Here is a 14,442-nt window from a genome sequence, read left to right as displayed (position 1 = left end):
ACACAACAACCTTCATCCCAAAAGGTGTCGGGAAATAGAAACTGCTACCATAGTGACGATGAACATTTGACATTTGTACCCAGATTCCCTTGCTCCCTACTCTGTGCTTTTGTACATCCAGTCAAGGACTGATGGCTATTTAGCCCAAGCAACTTCAAACAGAAGGATCCGAGCAGGAAGTGAGCTACAAGATAGGTACACCATCGTCACCAGTTCAGGTACTGGCACTCAGAACATCCTTTTCATGATGAAATGTTCCCATCACTGCCATCCCACCAGTTCCTGTCTTGTTGCCTCTCAGTCAGTCAGTCCAGACTACCGATCGATTTACTGAGGTGGTGCAGTCTCAACACAAGAACACAACAATTAAGAGAGGCAGTGGGCCATATTAGGCCTCTCAAGCCTGGAGGCAGTGAGCCATATTAGGCCTCTTAAGCCTAGAGGCAGTGGGCCATATTAGGCCTCTCAAGCCTACTCCACCATCCAATAAGATCATGGATGATCAGATTATGGTCTCAACTCCATTGTCCTGTCTGCCCTTCCCCACAAAACTCTTGATTCCCTTGAAGGTCAAAAATCCCTTGATGATCAAAAATCTATCTGAACTCAGCCTTGAAAATCTTCAATGGCCCAGCCTTCACTGCTCTCTGGGAAGATAACTCCAAAGACTAACAACCCTCAGAGAAAAACAAATTCTCCTCACCTCAGTTTGAAATGGGAGACCCGTTCAAACTATATTCCCCTAGTTCACGACTCACCCACAAGGAAAACATCCAGCCTGTCAAGTCCCCTCAGGATGGTATATGTTTCAATAATATCACTTGTCATTCTTCTGAATGCCAATTGATATAAGCCCAACCTGCTCAACCTGTCCTCATAAGATAATCCCTTTAATCCAGGAATCAATCAAGTGAACCTTCTCCGAACTATTTCTTATGCAATTATATACTTTCTTACATAAGGGGACTGAAGCATCCTAGACATTGTACTCCAGATGTAGTCTAATGATGGCACTATACAACTGTAGGAACGCTTTGCAGTTTTGACTCACCAAGGTTCCTTCAGCAGCACCTTCCAAATCTATGGCCAACACCTAGAAGGACAAGTTCAGCAGATGAATGGGAACACCACCATCTGGAGATTCCTCTCTAAGCCAGTCACCATTCTGACTTGGAACTTTATCGCTACTCCTTCACTGTTGCAGGGTCAAAATCCAGGAACTCCTTCCCTAACGGCACTCTGGGTGTACCTACACCACATGGACTGTTGCGGTTCAAGAAGGAAACTAACAACCACCAAGGACAATTGGGGATGGATAACACTGCGATAATACACTATCACACGTGATGATCTATAGACCGTGATACTGCTGACTGCCTGTGGCGCTCATACCTTTGGAGCGATATAAAGCCTTACATATCCCGCAGCTCTGGACACTATAGCTTTTGAAGAATTGGCAACCCGAGTGGCACAACACTTCAACCCTAAACCGTTCATTATAGTGCAGAGATATCGGGCGCGATTCTCCACTCCCGCGCCGGTTGGGAGAATCGCCTGGGCCTCCAACATTTCCCGGGACGCCGGTCCGACGCCCTCCCGCGATTCTCCCAAGCGGCGGGAACGGCCCGGTTGAGTTTTGTGGGCCGCAGGCCGGAGAATCGCCGGAGACACCCAAAATGGCGATTCTCCGGCACCCCCGCTCTTCTCAGGCCCGGATGGACCGAGCGGCCAGGCCAAAACGGCGGGTTCCCCCCGGCGCCGTCCACACCTGGTCGCTGCCGTCGTGAGTGGTGCGTGAACGCTGGGGGGGCGGCCTGCGGGGGGGTGAGGGGGGATCCTGCACCGGGGGGTACCTCAAATGTGGGGTGGCCTGCGATCGGTGCCCACCGATCGTCGGGCTGTCCTCTCTGAAGGAGGACCTCCTTCCTTCCGCGGCCCCGCAAGATCCGTCAGACATCTTCTTGCGGGGCGGACTTAGAGAGGACGGCAACCACGCATGCGCGGATTGGCGCCGGCCAACCCGCGCATGCGCGGATGATGCCCGTTATGCGGCGCCGGCCGCGTCATCTATGCGGCGCCGTCTTTATGCGGGCGACAAGGCCTGGAGCGTGTAGATGACGCGGCCCCGATCCTCGCCCATTGTCAGGGCCTGAATCGGTCGGGACCGGGGCCGTTTCGCGCTGTCGTGAACCTTGACGGCGCTCACGAAAGCGCGGCCACTTCGGCGCGGGAGTGGAGAATCCCGCCCATCATTTTAACACAGCAGAGAGCATGTCTGGAGAGTCTGTAACCGAGTTTCTGATGAGGCTACAAAAACAAACCAAATATTGTGAATACGGAACTACCCTTTCTGAAATGCTGTGTGACCGCTTGGTCTGCGGCGTAAATAACATGGTTACTCAAAGGAAGTTGCTAGCCGAACTGTCCCTAGATCTTCACCAGGCTGTACAAATGTTGCTTTCCCGTGAAAACATTGAGCGAGGAATGCAAGGATCCAGAGGATAGAGGTAAGCACCCTAGAATGCACCCCTTCCTGCCGAGTGCACAACCACCCGAGATTAAAACCCCATCCTGGACCGAGTACTGTAGAGGCCGGGTCCGTTGGTCAAGGACTGAAATGTCCCAGCGGGATACCTTCCCGGACCCTAAATAGGGAGAGCCCAGGTGTTGTGGAGCTTATGGCTGCAGGAACCGCAAGGAGCACAAGTCAAAAGTCAGCCAGCAAACCCGGTAGAGACAGGCGCAAAACTGGGCTTGCACCTTCCTCCTCTGGCTGGTCCAAGTGGAGTGTATGCAGCTGAATTGCATTGCAGAGCCTCAAATGACCCCATCAAGATAACCATGCAGGTTAAGGGTTATCCATTAGACATGGAGCTAGACACGGGAGCTACAGTTTCAGTTATTGGAAAGCAACCCTTCAACAGGATAAGGACGGGTGCAACAGTTAGACCTGTGGGACTCCGAAGCAAGGTCTGCAGTGTACACCAGTGAACAATTAGCCATTGCGGGAACAACAATGACCCCAGTAATTTACAGGCAATAATCAGTACGACACCCATTGATCATCGTGAAGGGACACGGCGCCCGTTGGCTAGGCCGGAATTGGCTTAAGTGCAGAGGAATGGACTTAAGTGCAGAGTGATGGATCGGAGAATTCTGCCCATGGTCACTTTTGGAATTGGTGAACTATTACAGAAAGTACCTCCCCAGCCTCACGGCCATGTTAATCCCAGTATTCCTCTTCTTAAAATGAACCAGCAATGGGCGTGGAAAAAGCAACAGTAAGAAGCATTCACACAAGTAAAAAACAAATTGGCTTCCTCAGGCTTGTTAACATGCTATGATCCCGCTCAACCACTAATCATCATTGTATGGCACTGCTGCCATTTTATCATACCCCATGGAAGATGGCAAAGAGAGGCTGATCGCTTTGGCCTCCTGGACACTGGCCATAGCCGAGCGTAATTACGCGCAAACTGAGAAAGAGGCTCTGGCAGGTGTCTTTGCTGTGAAGAAATTCCATTCATATGTGTATGGTCAACGGTTCCCGTTCATCATGGACCACAAGCCACTACTGGGTCTTTTCAAAGATGACAAAGTGATTCCGCCCATTGTCTCCGCCAGGACACAACGTTCGGCCATCCTGCTGACTACAAATGAATACTCATTTGAGCATTGTCCAGGTACTCAAATCGCAAACGTTGATGCATTAAGCTGACTGCCTTTGCTGACGCACCCTTCTTCCCAGGACTGATGAGGTAGTTTACCTGGTCAACCAAGAGGACGTGAGGGCTTACACCCAGTCACAGAGAAAGTATGGGAAATTCAGCAAGCTCCTATATCTGAAAACGTAAAGGTTTAATTCAGTTTTATGAATTTGTTGCTTGTTACAACATCCTAAATCCATAAATGGACACAAAAGGTCATCACACGTCCTGTATGGGGGTTAGTATAGAACAGGTTTTTTTCAAACTCAGGGTCGTGACCGGGTGTCAGAAGGATCACAGAGTGGCTTTCCTGATCACTGGAAAAAGTGCCCAATGCCCGTGACCAGCTTTAGGAATGTCGGCCGTTGGACAACGGCAGTTGGCTGTGGCGTTCGAGAGGGCAGGGTGGGCTGGTCTCCACACGCGGGGGGGGGTCCGGGCCTATTGGGCAACCAGGTGGTTGCGCGATGCTAACTGTGGTGACTGCAGCTTGGAGCTCTGCTCTGGGGCTTTTCCTCTACTCACTTCTTGGCTCATCCTTTACCACCAAACAGCAGTGTGCGACCTGCAGCTCCGTGGTCAACCTGCTCAACGGCCGGCACAACATCTGCTTTGCACACCCATGATGTGAAGTACGGATCGGAAAGTGATCAGCAGTTTGTTACTGGGGTGGATGCATCTGACGACAGTAACAGCTACTGGACAGTGAGAAGGAAGCCAGGCAGGTTTGTCAGCCAGGAATACCAATCAAATGAGGCCAGTCAATATGACTGGCACATGTCAACACTGGAAGAAACCTACACAGCCATCACTTCATGTCGCCACTCTCTGGGAACCAGGAAGTAAGTGCTTTTCATGAGAATGGAGAAGGAGATGACTTGAATGTTTGGATAGGTGAATGCAGTGGAACCAGTAAGAAATATTGTGACATTGTGTGTGTTTGACAAGTTATCTCATCTCGTCTAAGGTCATAGTTTGTAAAGTAAAAACAAGACTATACTATTTTCTACACTTGTTTAAATTTCTAAAGAAATTTCTAAAACAAAGTTAGCGTGTAAATGTAAGGATGCGCATGTTCAACTGAAATTGCTTTCATTTTCTGTCGTTAAAAAGCCATAAACTTAGAAAAATCAGGTACTGGAAATAAAGTATCAAAGTAAAAAAAAAAAAAGAATGCCTGCTTTGGGTGCAAAAGCAGGTGCAAAATTACAGAGGAGAAATTATAAAATTTTGTAGCTGCCAGCAAGCAAGCAACAGGGCTGTGTGAAGAACAAAAGATGGATTATTTTGTAATAAAGAAGAGAGGGCCAGAGACAGAAACAGGCCAGGATTTCACAACTGAATCTGCAAGAGAGAACTGTTCATGAGAGTCCACAGCAGGATAAAGCAGTGTTGGTGTAGGTTGTGTGCAGAGCTCCAGTGCCTTCCAGAAACTGAAATCGGGAACAAAGCAGTATAAAGATGATTTTTTGAGGTATGGCTTTGCTAATTGTGCCTATGCAAATCAGGATACAAAGTCCATGCGTATTATTTTCAGGGGTGGACTGTTAAATGAAAGTTTAAAACCCTCAAAACGTCAAAGGCATTTGAATACATGGTGAGTTTGAGGACAAACCTCTTGATTTTTTTTCAAAGGATGCAGTGAGAACTTAAATCATCAGCTGAAGTCCTCAGCAGAAATGTAACAATGAATGACAAAGCAAGTGAGATCGGGAGGACCAAACAGGCTCACCTGTCACATTATTGGTAAACAATAATGGTGTGTCGCGAAGGTCATAGAATTTACAATGCAGCTGGAGGCCATTCACCCATCGAGTCTGCATCGGCCCTTGGAAAGAGCACCCTACTTAAGCTCATGCCTCCACCCTATCCCTGTAACCCAGTAACCCACCCAACCTTTTTATTTGGCCACTAAGGGCAATTTAGCGTGGCCAATCCACCTAACCTGCACATCCTTGGTCTGTGGGAGGAAACCGGAGCACCCGGAGGAAACCCACGCAGACATGGGGAGAACGTGCAGACGCCACACAGATAGTGACCCAAGCCGGAAATCGAACCTGGGACCCTGGAGCTGTGAAGCAACTGTGATAACCACTGTGCTACCGTGCTGCCCACTAATCAGGTCAGCCAGTGTCGGTTGCGAAGATCGGCCAGCGTGGGTCGCGAAGGTCAGCAGGCATCAGCCGTGAATGTCAGTCGGCATGGGACCCGAAGGTTGGCCAGTTGGTCAAAGTGGGTGCCAGGCTGGCAGTGCCAGAGTGCCAGGCTGGCACCAGCAGTGCCAGTGCACCATCCTTCCCAAAGGGCATGCAGCTGGGGGCCTCCAATACCCTTGGAGATCCCCACGAGTGCAGTTCCCTCTGGTCCCCGTTCATAGGGATGAGTACCAAACGGTGCTTGCCCGAGGCCGTTGAGGCAAAGGGATTGAATCCCAAAGCCTCAGGTACCTTGAAAATCTGCACATTAGAGTAAGGTTTACTGCTTTGCTCTAATGTGCAGATTTGCCAAAAACTGATCCAAAACTGATCCCGTCCTTTGTTGGCAGGATTCCCCTTGCAACTTCTTGTGAGATTGCATTGAAACTCGTGAGGCGTTGCGAGCCGGGAAAATACCGGGAGCGGGGCCTCCAGGCTTTCACCAGCCACGCTACGCTGCAACGAGTTGCTTTTCCGGTGCAGCGTGGCCGGAAGATCGCGCCCTATTAGCAATTCTCCGATCAGCGGAAACAATCCCTCTTTAACAACCTTTGTCAGGGAAACTAAAAGCATCACAATAAATATCCTCAGGCACAATCTGATAATGGACAGAATTGCTTTTTGTTTTTTTAAAGAGTAACATTGATCAGATTGGGCACTCCCTCAGTATTTCAGAGATTTGGTCCTGATGCCCAAATGTATTGAGGCTGCTACTGGAACACAGTTCAATTCCATTAACTATATTTTCAGAAATATTAAAGATAGACGCTGAAACCAGCAACAGAATCGTGAATTTGTGGCGGAGCAGGAACAGATTTGGAGGATTGGAAAATTGACCTCAGAGAGTCCATGATTGGGGGTCGGTGGGGTGGGGGGGGGGGATGTGGTGAGTGGACAAGAGCTACCCAGACAAGTGGTGAATCGGAAATTATAGCTCTTGAAAGGCCTTTCAAGGCAACTGAAGAGACTCCAGTCGGGATTGTCCTTGAGGACAAGAAAGAACCAGAGGATGAAAGATCATTTCCTGGCAGAGGACAGGGATTGGGGTGGGTGGGTGGGTGTATTGTGGTAGTGCCCAATCCTGTGAGGAACATCCCGACCCACACCCACCAAAGGCATCCGGTCACAGATGTTTCCACTGGCTAAGCGGGATTGGGATTGCTCCTGCACCACAGCCGGGCAGTGGAGGCTACTTTAAATTTAAAACTATTTGCTATGCCCTCAGAGGATGCATCCATTGCGAGGCCCCCTTTCTATCTTACACATGATAGCAGCTCACACCTAAGATGATGCACATGCTGGGTTGTCATTGGATGAATCCCCAGGATGTGTTGCCTGCTTGATGACAGGCTAAAGGACATAACAGCGAGAACATAGACCCTATTGGAGGAACTTTCCGCACCAGATTGTCGTCTGACGGGATAGGTGACGGGAGCAGTAAATCTTGCGAGATGACCAAATTGCATTTTACACTGAAGTAAAAGTGTAACACTATTGTTCCTCCCCCTCTGCCAATGATGTAATGGGATTCCTGACAAATATATTTGTAATATATTTACATCTCATTATCATCCATCTATACCTGAATCACCCACTTGGAGGAAATCCCATTCAGGGAATGAATTTCGACTTGTCTCCCACAGCATGTAGCTGTCTTGCAGACTTCCCAAAGGAACTCCGAGGAAGGCATTGCTCAGGAGGAGGTCATGACTAGGCATTACCTGGGCACTATACCCTGGGATAGCCCAATCAATGTCTCATGGCACTGCATCAGTGCAGATGTAATTGCCAGGATGTAGTGGCCGGAAAATGGCAAGGGGTGTGTGTTGTGTGAGGGGACTGTGTGTGGGTGGGGGAGGGATAATTCCATATGAGCTTTTGTGCACGAGGGTGGCCATTTAAAATGCCACCCTGAATTTAAAAAAACTAAGGATGGAATGTTCCGATCATTATAATACAGTAGAGAAATGAAACAAACACTGAAGGTATTTTAATTCCATCGAGAGTATGAGAGTATATCGGTAGCTAACACAAGAGTAAACTTCGACCTCTGTAAAAACAGGAGTGAGAATAGATTTGTTGCTCCTCTTCAGAGGAACCCTAAAATATTTCAAAAAATATATAGTGAAAGGCTGGGTTGGTAAGCATAAAGGAGAGCTTGTGAAGAGGGCATGGCTGGGGATCTCAAAGAGTGGTTTGTATCTATCTTCAGTGGAGAAGAGGATTTTTGCCAATGTCGCACTTGGCAAATGGCGGTAGTAGCAACATTAGGTTGGAACAAGATAGAAAAAGATGATGAAAATAATTGATGGCATTGCTGAAAGAGGCAAGGTCATCCAGTCAGATGGAATGTACCTGAGTTTGGGAAAGGGAAGTAAGTCATTGTGGAGGATCAGACCACAAGAATTTAATCCTCTCCAGCTCTGAAGGCAAGAGCACAAGAAAATTAAAACTGTTACATCCCACTTCAAAAAAGGCGAGAGGGATAATTAAAGCAATCAGCGACCAATCAAACCAACAGCAAGGGAACAATTCAGACCAGGGACATTGCACTGAAATTGTATGAGTGTATATTTGATTCATCACGGGTGTGTTTCCATCCTCATGTTACACACCCTCATTTCTGTTACCTCAGATAGTAATTTCATTATAAGCCATATTATCGAAACAGTTATTTATCATGTAATTATTGTGATAGTTAAGCAAAGCAGAGATTCCTCACCTTCAGGTACAGCTGGTCGGATTTGGATTATCTGATCTTTACTCAGTGTCCTCAGTGGTGTCTCCAGACCTTGTTGTAGTGTTTCCACATTCCGCAGATCATTTACCTTGAAAATATAATTAGGGGACAGTGAAATCTGTTCGAGTTCACTTTGGTCTGCATCTCCTGATCCAATACTGAAAGGTGCTACACCAGCCTCTTTCAGTGCAAATGCTGCCCGACTAACATCATCGGATGACTTGCTGGCAGTGAGAAGGATCAAGAATTGCGGTACACCTTCCTCTGCTCTGCCCCCAGCAGACCGAGTAAAGATGTTCTTTGTGACATAGTCCAAGGCTGCACCAGTGTTGGCTCGACTCCCTCCTATTTGCGTGAGACCACGTATTGCGTCCTTCACACCCTGATTTGTGGTGTGGCTGGTTAAGTAGAAGTTGACTCTGGGATGATCACCGTACTGTACCACACCAACTCGGACTTTATCATTTCCAATGTCAAGGTTATCGACCACTCTGGAAATGAATCTTTGAACTGAAGGGAAAGCACCTCTGACTTTGTCTGATCCATCAACAAGGAACACAATATCCCTCTTAACACCATCTGTAAGAAATGGAAAATAGATTTCTGGCAGTTAGTGGTCAGATGTAAAAACAAATATACTATATTAATGTTGAGTATGTTTTAAAAGAGTTGATTTTATATTTTCTTTGATTAACCGGTACTAAAATGAAAGCTTTTGATAAACCAGGAAGCATTAGGTATTGTGAACCTGGTGTTAACGATGTTATTTGATAAATCAAATATAAATAGAGACATAACTCATGACTTTGCTGAGGGTAATACTCATTGACCTCACTGACTGTCTTTTTTCAATACCTTAAGAGTATGAACATGATCAAAGGGAAAAAAAGGATTTAATTCATAACAAGTTCCTGATAAACAGAGATTACTTGGATGATTAACAGCACAAATGGACAAATAATATTTGGGGCTCGTTAAATTCATAGAAACATAGAAAATAGGAGGAGTAAGCCATTCAGCCCATCGAGCCTGCTCCGCGATTCAATATGAACATGACCGATCATCCAGTTCAGTAACCTGGGGCGAAATTCTCCCCCAACGGCGCGATGTCCGCCGACTGGCGCCAATCAGACGGGCATCGCGCCGGCCCAAAGGTGCGGAATGCTCCGCATCTTTGGCGGCCTAGCCCTAACATCGAGGGGCTAGGCCGACGCCGGAGGGATTTCCGCCCCGCCAGCTGGCGGAAATGGCGTTTGTTGCCCCGCCGGATGGCGCGGAAATGCGGCGCATGCGCGGGAGCGTCAGCGGCCGCTGTCAGTTTCCCGGCGCATGCGCGGGAGCGTCAGCGGCCGCTGTCAGTTTCCCGCGCATGCGCAGTGGGGAGAATCTCTTCCGCCTCCGCCATGGTGGAGGCCGTGGCGGAGGCGGAAGGGAAAGAGTGCCCCCACGGCACAGGCCCGCCCGCGGATCGGTGGGCCCCGATCGCGGGCCAGGCCACCGAGGGGGCACCCCCCCGGGGTCAGATCGCCCCGCGCCCCCCCCAGGACCCCGGAGCCCGCCCACGCCGCCTGGTCCATGCCGGTAAATACCAGGTTTGATTTACGCCGGCGGGACAGGCAATTTCTGGGCGGGACTTCGGCCCATCCGGGCCAGAGAATCCAGCGGGGGGTCCCGCCAACCGGCGCAGCCCGATTCCCGCCCCCGCCCAATCTCCGGTACCGGAGACTACGGCGGGGGCGGGATTCACGGCGGCCAACGGCCATTCTCCGACCCGGCGGGGGGTCGGAGAATGACGCCCCTGTTCCTGCTTTCCCCCCACATCCTTCCACTGTCAGGATTCTCCGTCTCGCCAGGCAGCCAATGGGGTTTCCCATTGTCGGCAGCCCCACGCCATTGGGAAATCCGCAGCTGCCGGCACAACGGGGTATCCTGACAGTGGAGAATCCTGCCTGCCGTATTTTGGCCTCAACTGCTTTTTGTGGTAGAGTATTCCACAGACTCACTGCTCTCTAGGTGAAGAACTTTCTCAGTCTTTATGGTCTACCCTGTATCCTGAGATTGTGACCCCTGGTTCTGGACAACCCCCGCCATCGGGAACATCCTTCCTGCATGTACCCTGTCTTGCCCTGTTAGAATATTATAGTTTTCTATGAGATCCCTCATCGTTCTTCGAAACACCTGCAAATATAATCTTAACCAACTTAATCTCACCTTATATGTCAGTCCTGCCATCCCAGGAATCATTATGGTAAACCTTTGCTGCACTCCCTTTGCAGCAAGAACATCCTTCCTCAGATAAGAAGACCAAAACTGTCTACAATAGTCCAGTTGTGACTTCTCCAAGGCAGTGTAATTGCAGCAAAACATCCCTGCCCCTGTACTCGAATCCTGTTGCTATAAGACCAACAAATAATGTGCTTTCCTTACCTCTGCTGCATCTGCATGCTTACCTTCATGACTGGTGTTTGAGGACACCCAGGTCTCGTTGCACATTCCCCTCTCTCAACCTAAAGGCAGTCAGATAATAATCTGCCTTCCTGTTTTGGCTACTAAAGATGTTAACCTCACATTTATCCATATTAGACTGCATCTGCCATGTATTTGCCCACATGTTCAACTTGTCCAAATCATACTGAAGCATCTCTGCACCTTTCCACAGCTCACCCTCCCACCCAGCTTTGTGTCACCTGCAAATTGGGAGATATATTTAGTTCCCTTATCTAAATCATTAACAAATATATTATGAAAGCTGGGGTCCTAATACTGATACCTCACGAGTCACTGTCTGCCATTTGGAAAAATATCTGTTTATTCTTTGTTTCCTGTCTGCCAACCAGTTGTCCATACATCTCAATATACCACCCCTAATCCCATACACTTCCATTTTATACACTAATCTCTTTTGTGGCACTTTGTCAAAAGCCTTCTCAGTCCAAATAACTACATCCACTGACTCCCCCTCATCAACCTACTAGTTACATGCCAGAAGAATTCCAGTAGATTTGTCAAGCATGATTTTCCCTTCATAAATCCATGTTGACTCTTTCCGATCCTGCCACTGTTTCCCAAGTGCTCTGCCATTAACCTTTTCTTATGGACTCTAGAATTTCCTCACTACCTACGTCAGGCCGACTGGTCTATAATTCCCTGTTTCTCTCTACCTCCCTTTTTAAATAGTAGAGTTACATTAGCTATCTTCCAATCTGTAATAACTGTTGAAGAGAGGACTAGACAGGGTAGATGTAGGGAGGATGTTCCCAGAGTGTGTCCAGAACCAGGGATCACAGTCTGAGGATTCAGGGTAGGCCATTTAGGGCAGAGATGAGGAGACATTTCTTCACCCAAAGAGTGGTGAGCCTGTGGAATTCATTACCCCAGGACATAGTTAAGGCTACGACATTAAAGACATTCAAGCGGCATCGAGATGTGGCACTTGAGGGGAATGGGATCAAGGGTTATGGGGAGAAAGCAAGATTAGGCTATTGAGTTGGACGATCAACCATGACCATCGTCGATTTCGGCGGGAGAACAGCTGGTGAGTCAGTTTCAGTGGGAGCATTGCGGAAGTGGTTGCTGGGAGGTAAGTCTGTCCTTTAAAAGCACTTGTCTTTGCAGGGGCAGGCCAGTCGATTTCGGCGGGAGAACAGCTGGTGAGTCAGTTTCAGTGGGAGCATTGCGGAAGTGGTTGCTGGGAGGTAAGTCTGTCCTTTAAAAGCATTTGTCTGTGCAGGGGCAGGCCAGTCGATTTCGGCGGGAGTGGAGCTGGCTGGTTAGTCAATTTCAGCAGGAGCTGAGAATTTTTCTTTTTTTTAAATTAGTTTTTTAGGCGGGAACAGGAAGTCGACCCGCAGACGTCTGGGAAGACCCTCACCAATAAATTCTGGTGGAGAGGAAACCCGAGACACTACACGTGTAGTGTCTCCCACCCGCCCTCCTCCTCTAAGCTAATAATAAAACCCATTGGTCTGAGGTAAGTACCATATTTTATTATATTATTATTATTTTTTATAAAAATTTAATTTAGTTGTTAGCCAGATCTTGGTAGAAGGTTAGAGGAATGGCAGGGAAGGGAGTGCAATGTTCCTCCTGCAGGATGTTTGAGGTGAGGGATGCAGTTAGTGTCCCTGCTGATTTTACCTGCAGGAAGTGCTGCCATCTCCAGCTCCTCCAAGACCGAGTTAGGGAACTGGAGCTGGAGTTGGAAGAACTTCGGATCATTCGGGAGGCAGAAGGGGTCATAGATAGCAGCTTCAGGGAATTAGTTACACCAAAGATTGGAGATAGGTGGGTAACTGTAAGAGGGACTGGGAAAAAGCAGTCAGTGCAGGGATCCCCTGCGGTCGTTCCCCTGAGAAACAAGTATACCGCTTTGGATACTTGTGGGGGGGGGACTTACCAGGGGTAAGCCATGGGGTACGGGCCTCTGGCACGGAGTCTGTTCCTGTTGCTCAGAAGGGAAGGGGGGAGAGGAGCAGAGCATTAGTAATTGGGGGCTCTATAGTCAGGGGCACAGATAGGAGATTTTGTGGGAGCGTGAGAGACTCACGTTTGGTATGTTGCCTCCCAGGTGCAAGGGTACGTGATGTCTCGGATCGTGTTTTCCGGGTCCTTAGGGGGGAGGGGGAGCAGCCCCAAGTCGTGGTCCACATTGGCACTAACGACATAGGTAGGAAAGGGGACAAGGATGTCAGGCAGGCTTTCAGGGAGCTAGGATGGAAGCTCAGAACTAGAACAAACAGAGTTGTTATCTCTGGGTTGTTGCCCGTGCCACGTGATAGTGAGATGAGGAATAGGGAGAGAGAGCATTTAAACACGTGGCTACAGGGATGGTGCAGGCGGGAGGGATTCAGATTTCTGGATAACTGGGGCTCTTTCTGGGGAAGGTGGGACCTCTACAGACAGGATGGTCTACATCTGAACCTGAGGGGCACAAATATCCTGGGGGGGAGATTTGTTAGTGCTCTTTGGGGGGGGTTTAAACTAATGCAGCAGGGGCATGGGAACCTGGATTGTAGTTTTAGGGTAAGGGAGAATGAGAGTATAGAGGTCAGGAGCACAGATTTGACGTCGCAGGAGGGGGCCAGTGTTCAGGTAGGTGGTTTGAAGTGTGTCTACTTCAATGCCAGGAGTATACGAAACAAGGTAGGGGAACTGGCAGCATGGGTTGGTACCTGGGACTTCGATGTTGTGGCCATTTCGGAGACATGGATAGAGCAGGGACAGGAATGGATGTTGCAGGTTCCGGGGTTTAGGTGTTTTAGTAAGCTCAGAGAAGGAGGCAAAAGAGGGGGACGTGTGGCGCTGCTAGTCAAGAGCAGTATTACGGTGGCGGAGAGGATGCTAGATGGGGACTCTTCTTCCAAGGTAGTATGGGCTGAAGTTAGAAACAGGAAAGGAGAGGTCACCCTGTTGGGAGTTTTTTATAGGCCTCCTAATAGTTCTAGGGATGTAGAGGAAAGGATGGCGAAGATGATTCTGGATATGAGCGAAAGTAACAGGGTAGTTATTATGGGAGACTTTAACTTTCCAAATATTGACTGGAAAAGATGTAGTTCGAGTACAATAGATGGGTCGTTTTTTTGTACAGTGTGTGCAGGAGGGTTTCCAGAAACAATATGTTGACAGGCCAACAAGAGGCGAGGCCACGTTGGATTTGGTTTTGGGTAATGAACCAGGCCAGGTGTTGGATTTGGAGGTAGGAGAGCACTTTGGGGACAGTGACCACAATTCGGTGACGTTTACGTCAATGATGGAAAGGGATAAGTATACACCGCAGGGCAAGAGTTATAGCTGGGGGAAG

The 14,442-nt window shown here is 48.7% G+C and overlaps 1 protein-coding gene across 1 annotated transcript in view; it reads right to left on the bottom strand.

Moving 5' to 3' along the window:
- Positions 1 to 14,442, bottom strand: part of LOC140393924 (collagen alpha-3(VI) chain-like) — a 369,822-nt gene that overhangs the window by 226,209 nt on the left and 129,171 nt on the right. The window contains exon 9 of the mRNA XM_072480566.1: positions 8,625 to 9,221. Within this exon, the coding sequence (XP_072336667.1) occupies positions 8,625 to 9,221 (597 nt within the window). The remainder of the gene's footprint in view (positions 1 to 8,624; positions 9,222 to 14,442) is intronic.

This window comes from Scyliorhinus torazame, chromosome 2 (genome assembly GCF_047496885.1).
Source record: "Scyliorhinus torazame isolate Kashiwa2021f chromosome 2, sScyTor2.1, whole genome shotgun sequence".
Classification (NCBI taxonomy): Eukaryota; Metazoa; Chordata; class Chondrichthyes; order Carcharhiniformes; family Scyliorhinidae; genus Scyliorhinus; species Scyliorhinus torazame.
The sequence above is the reverse complement of the archived record's forward strand: the minus strand, read 5'-3'. Positions and strand labels throughout refer to the sequence as shown.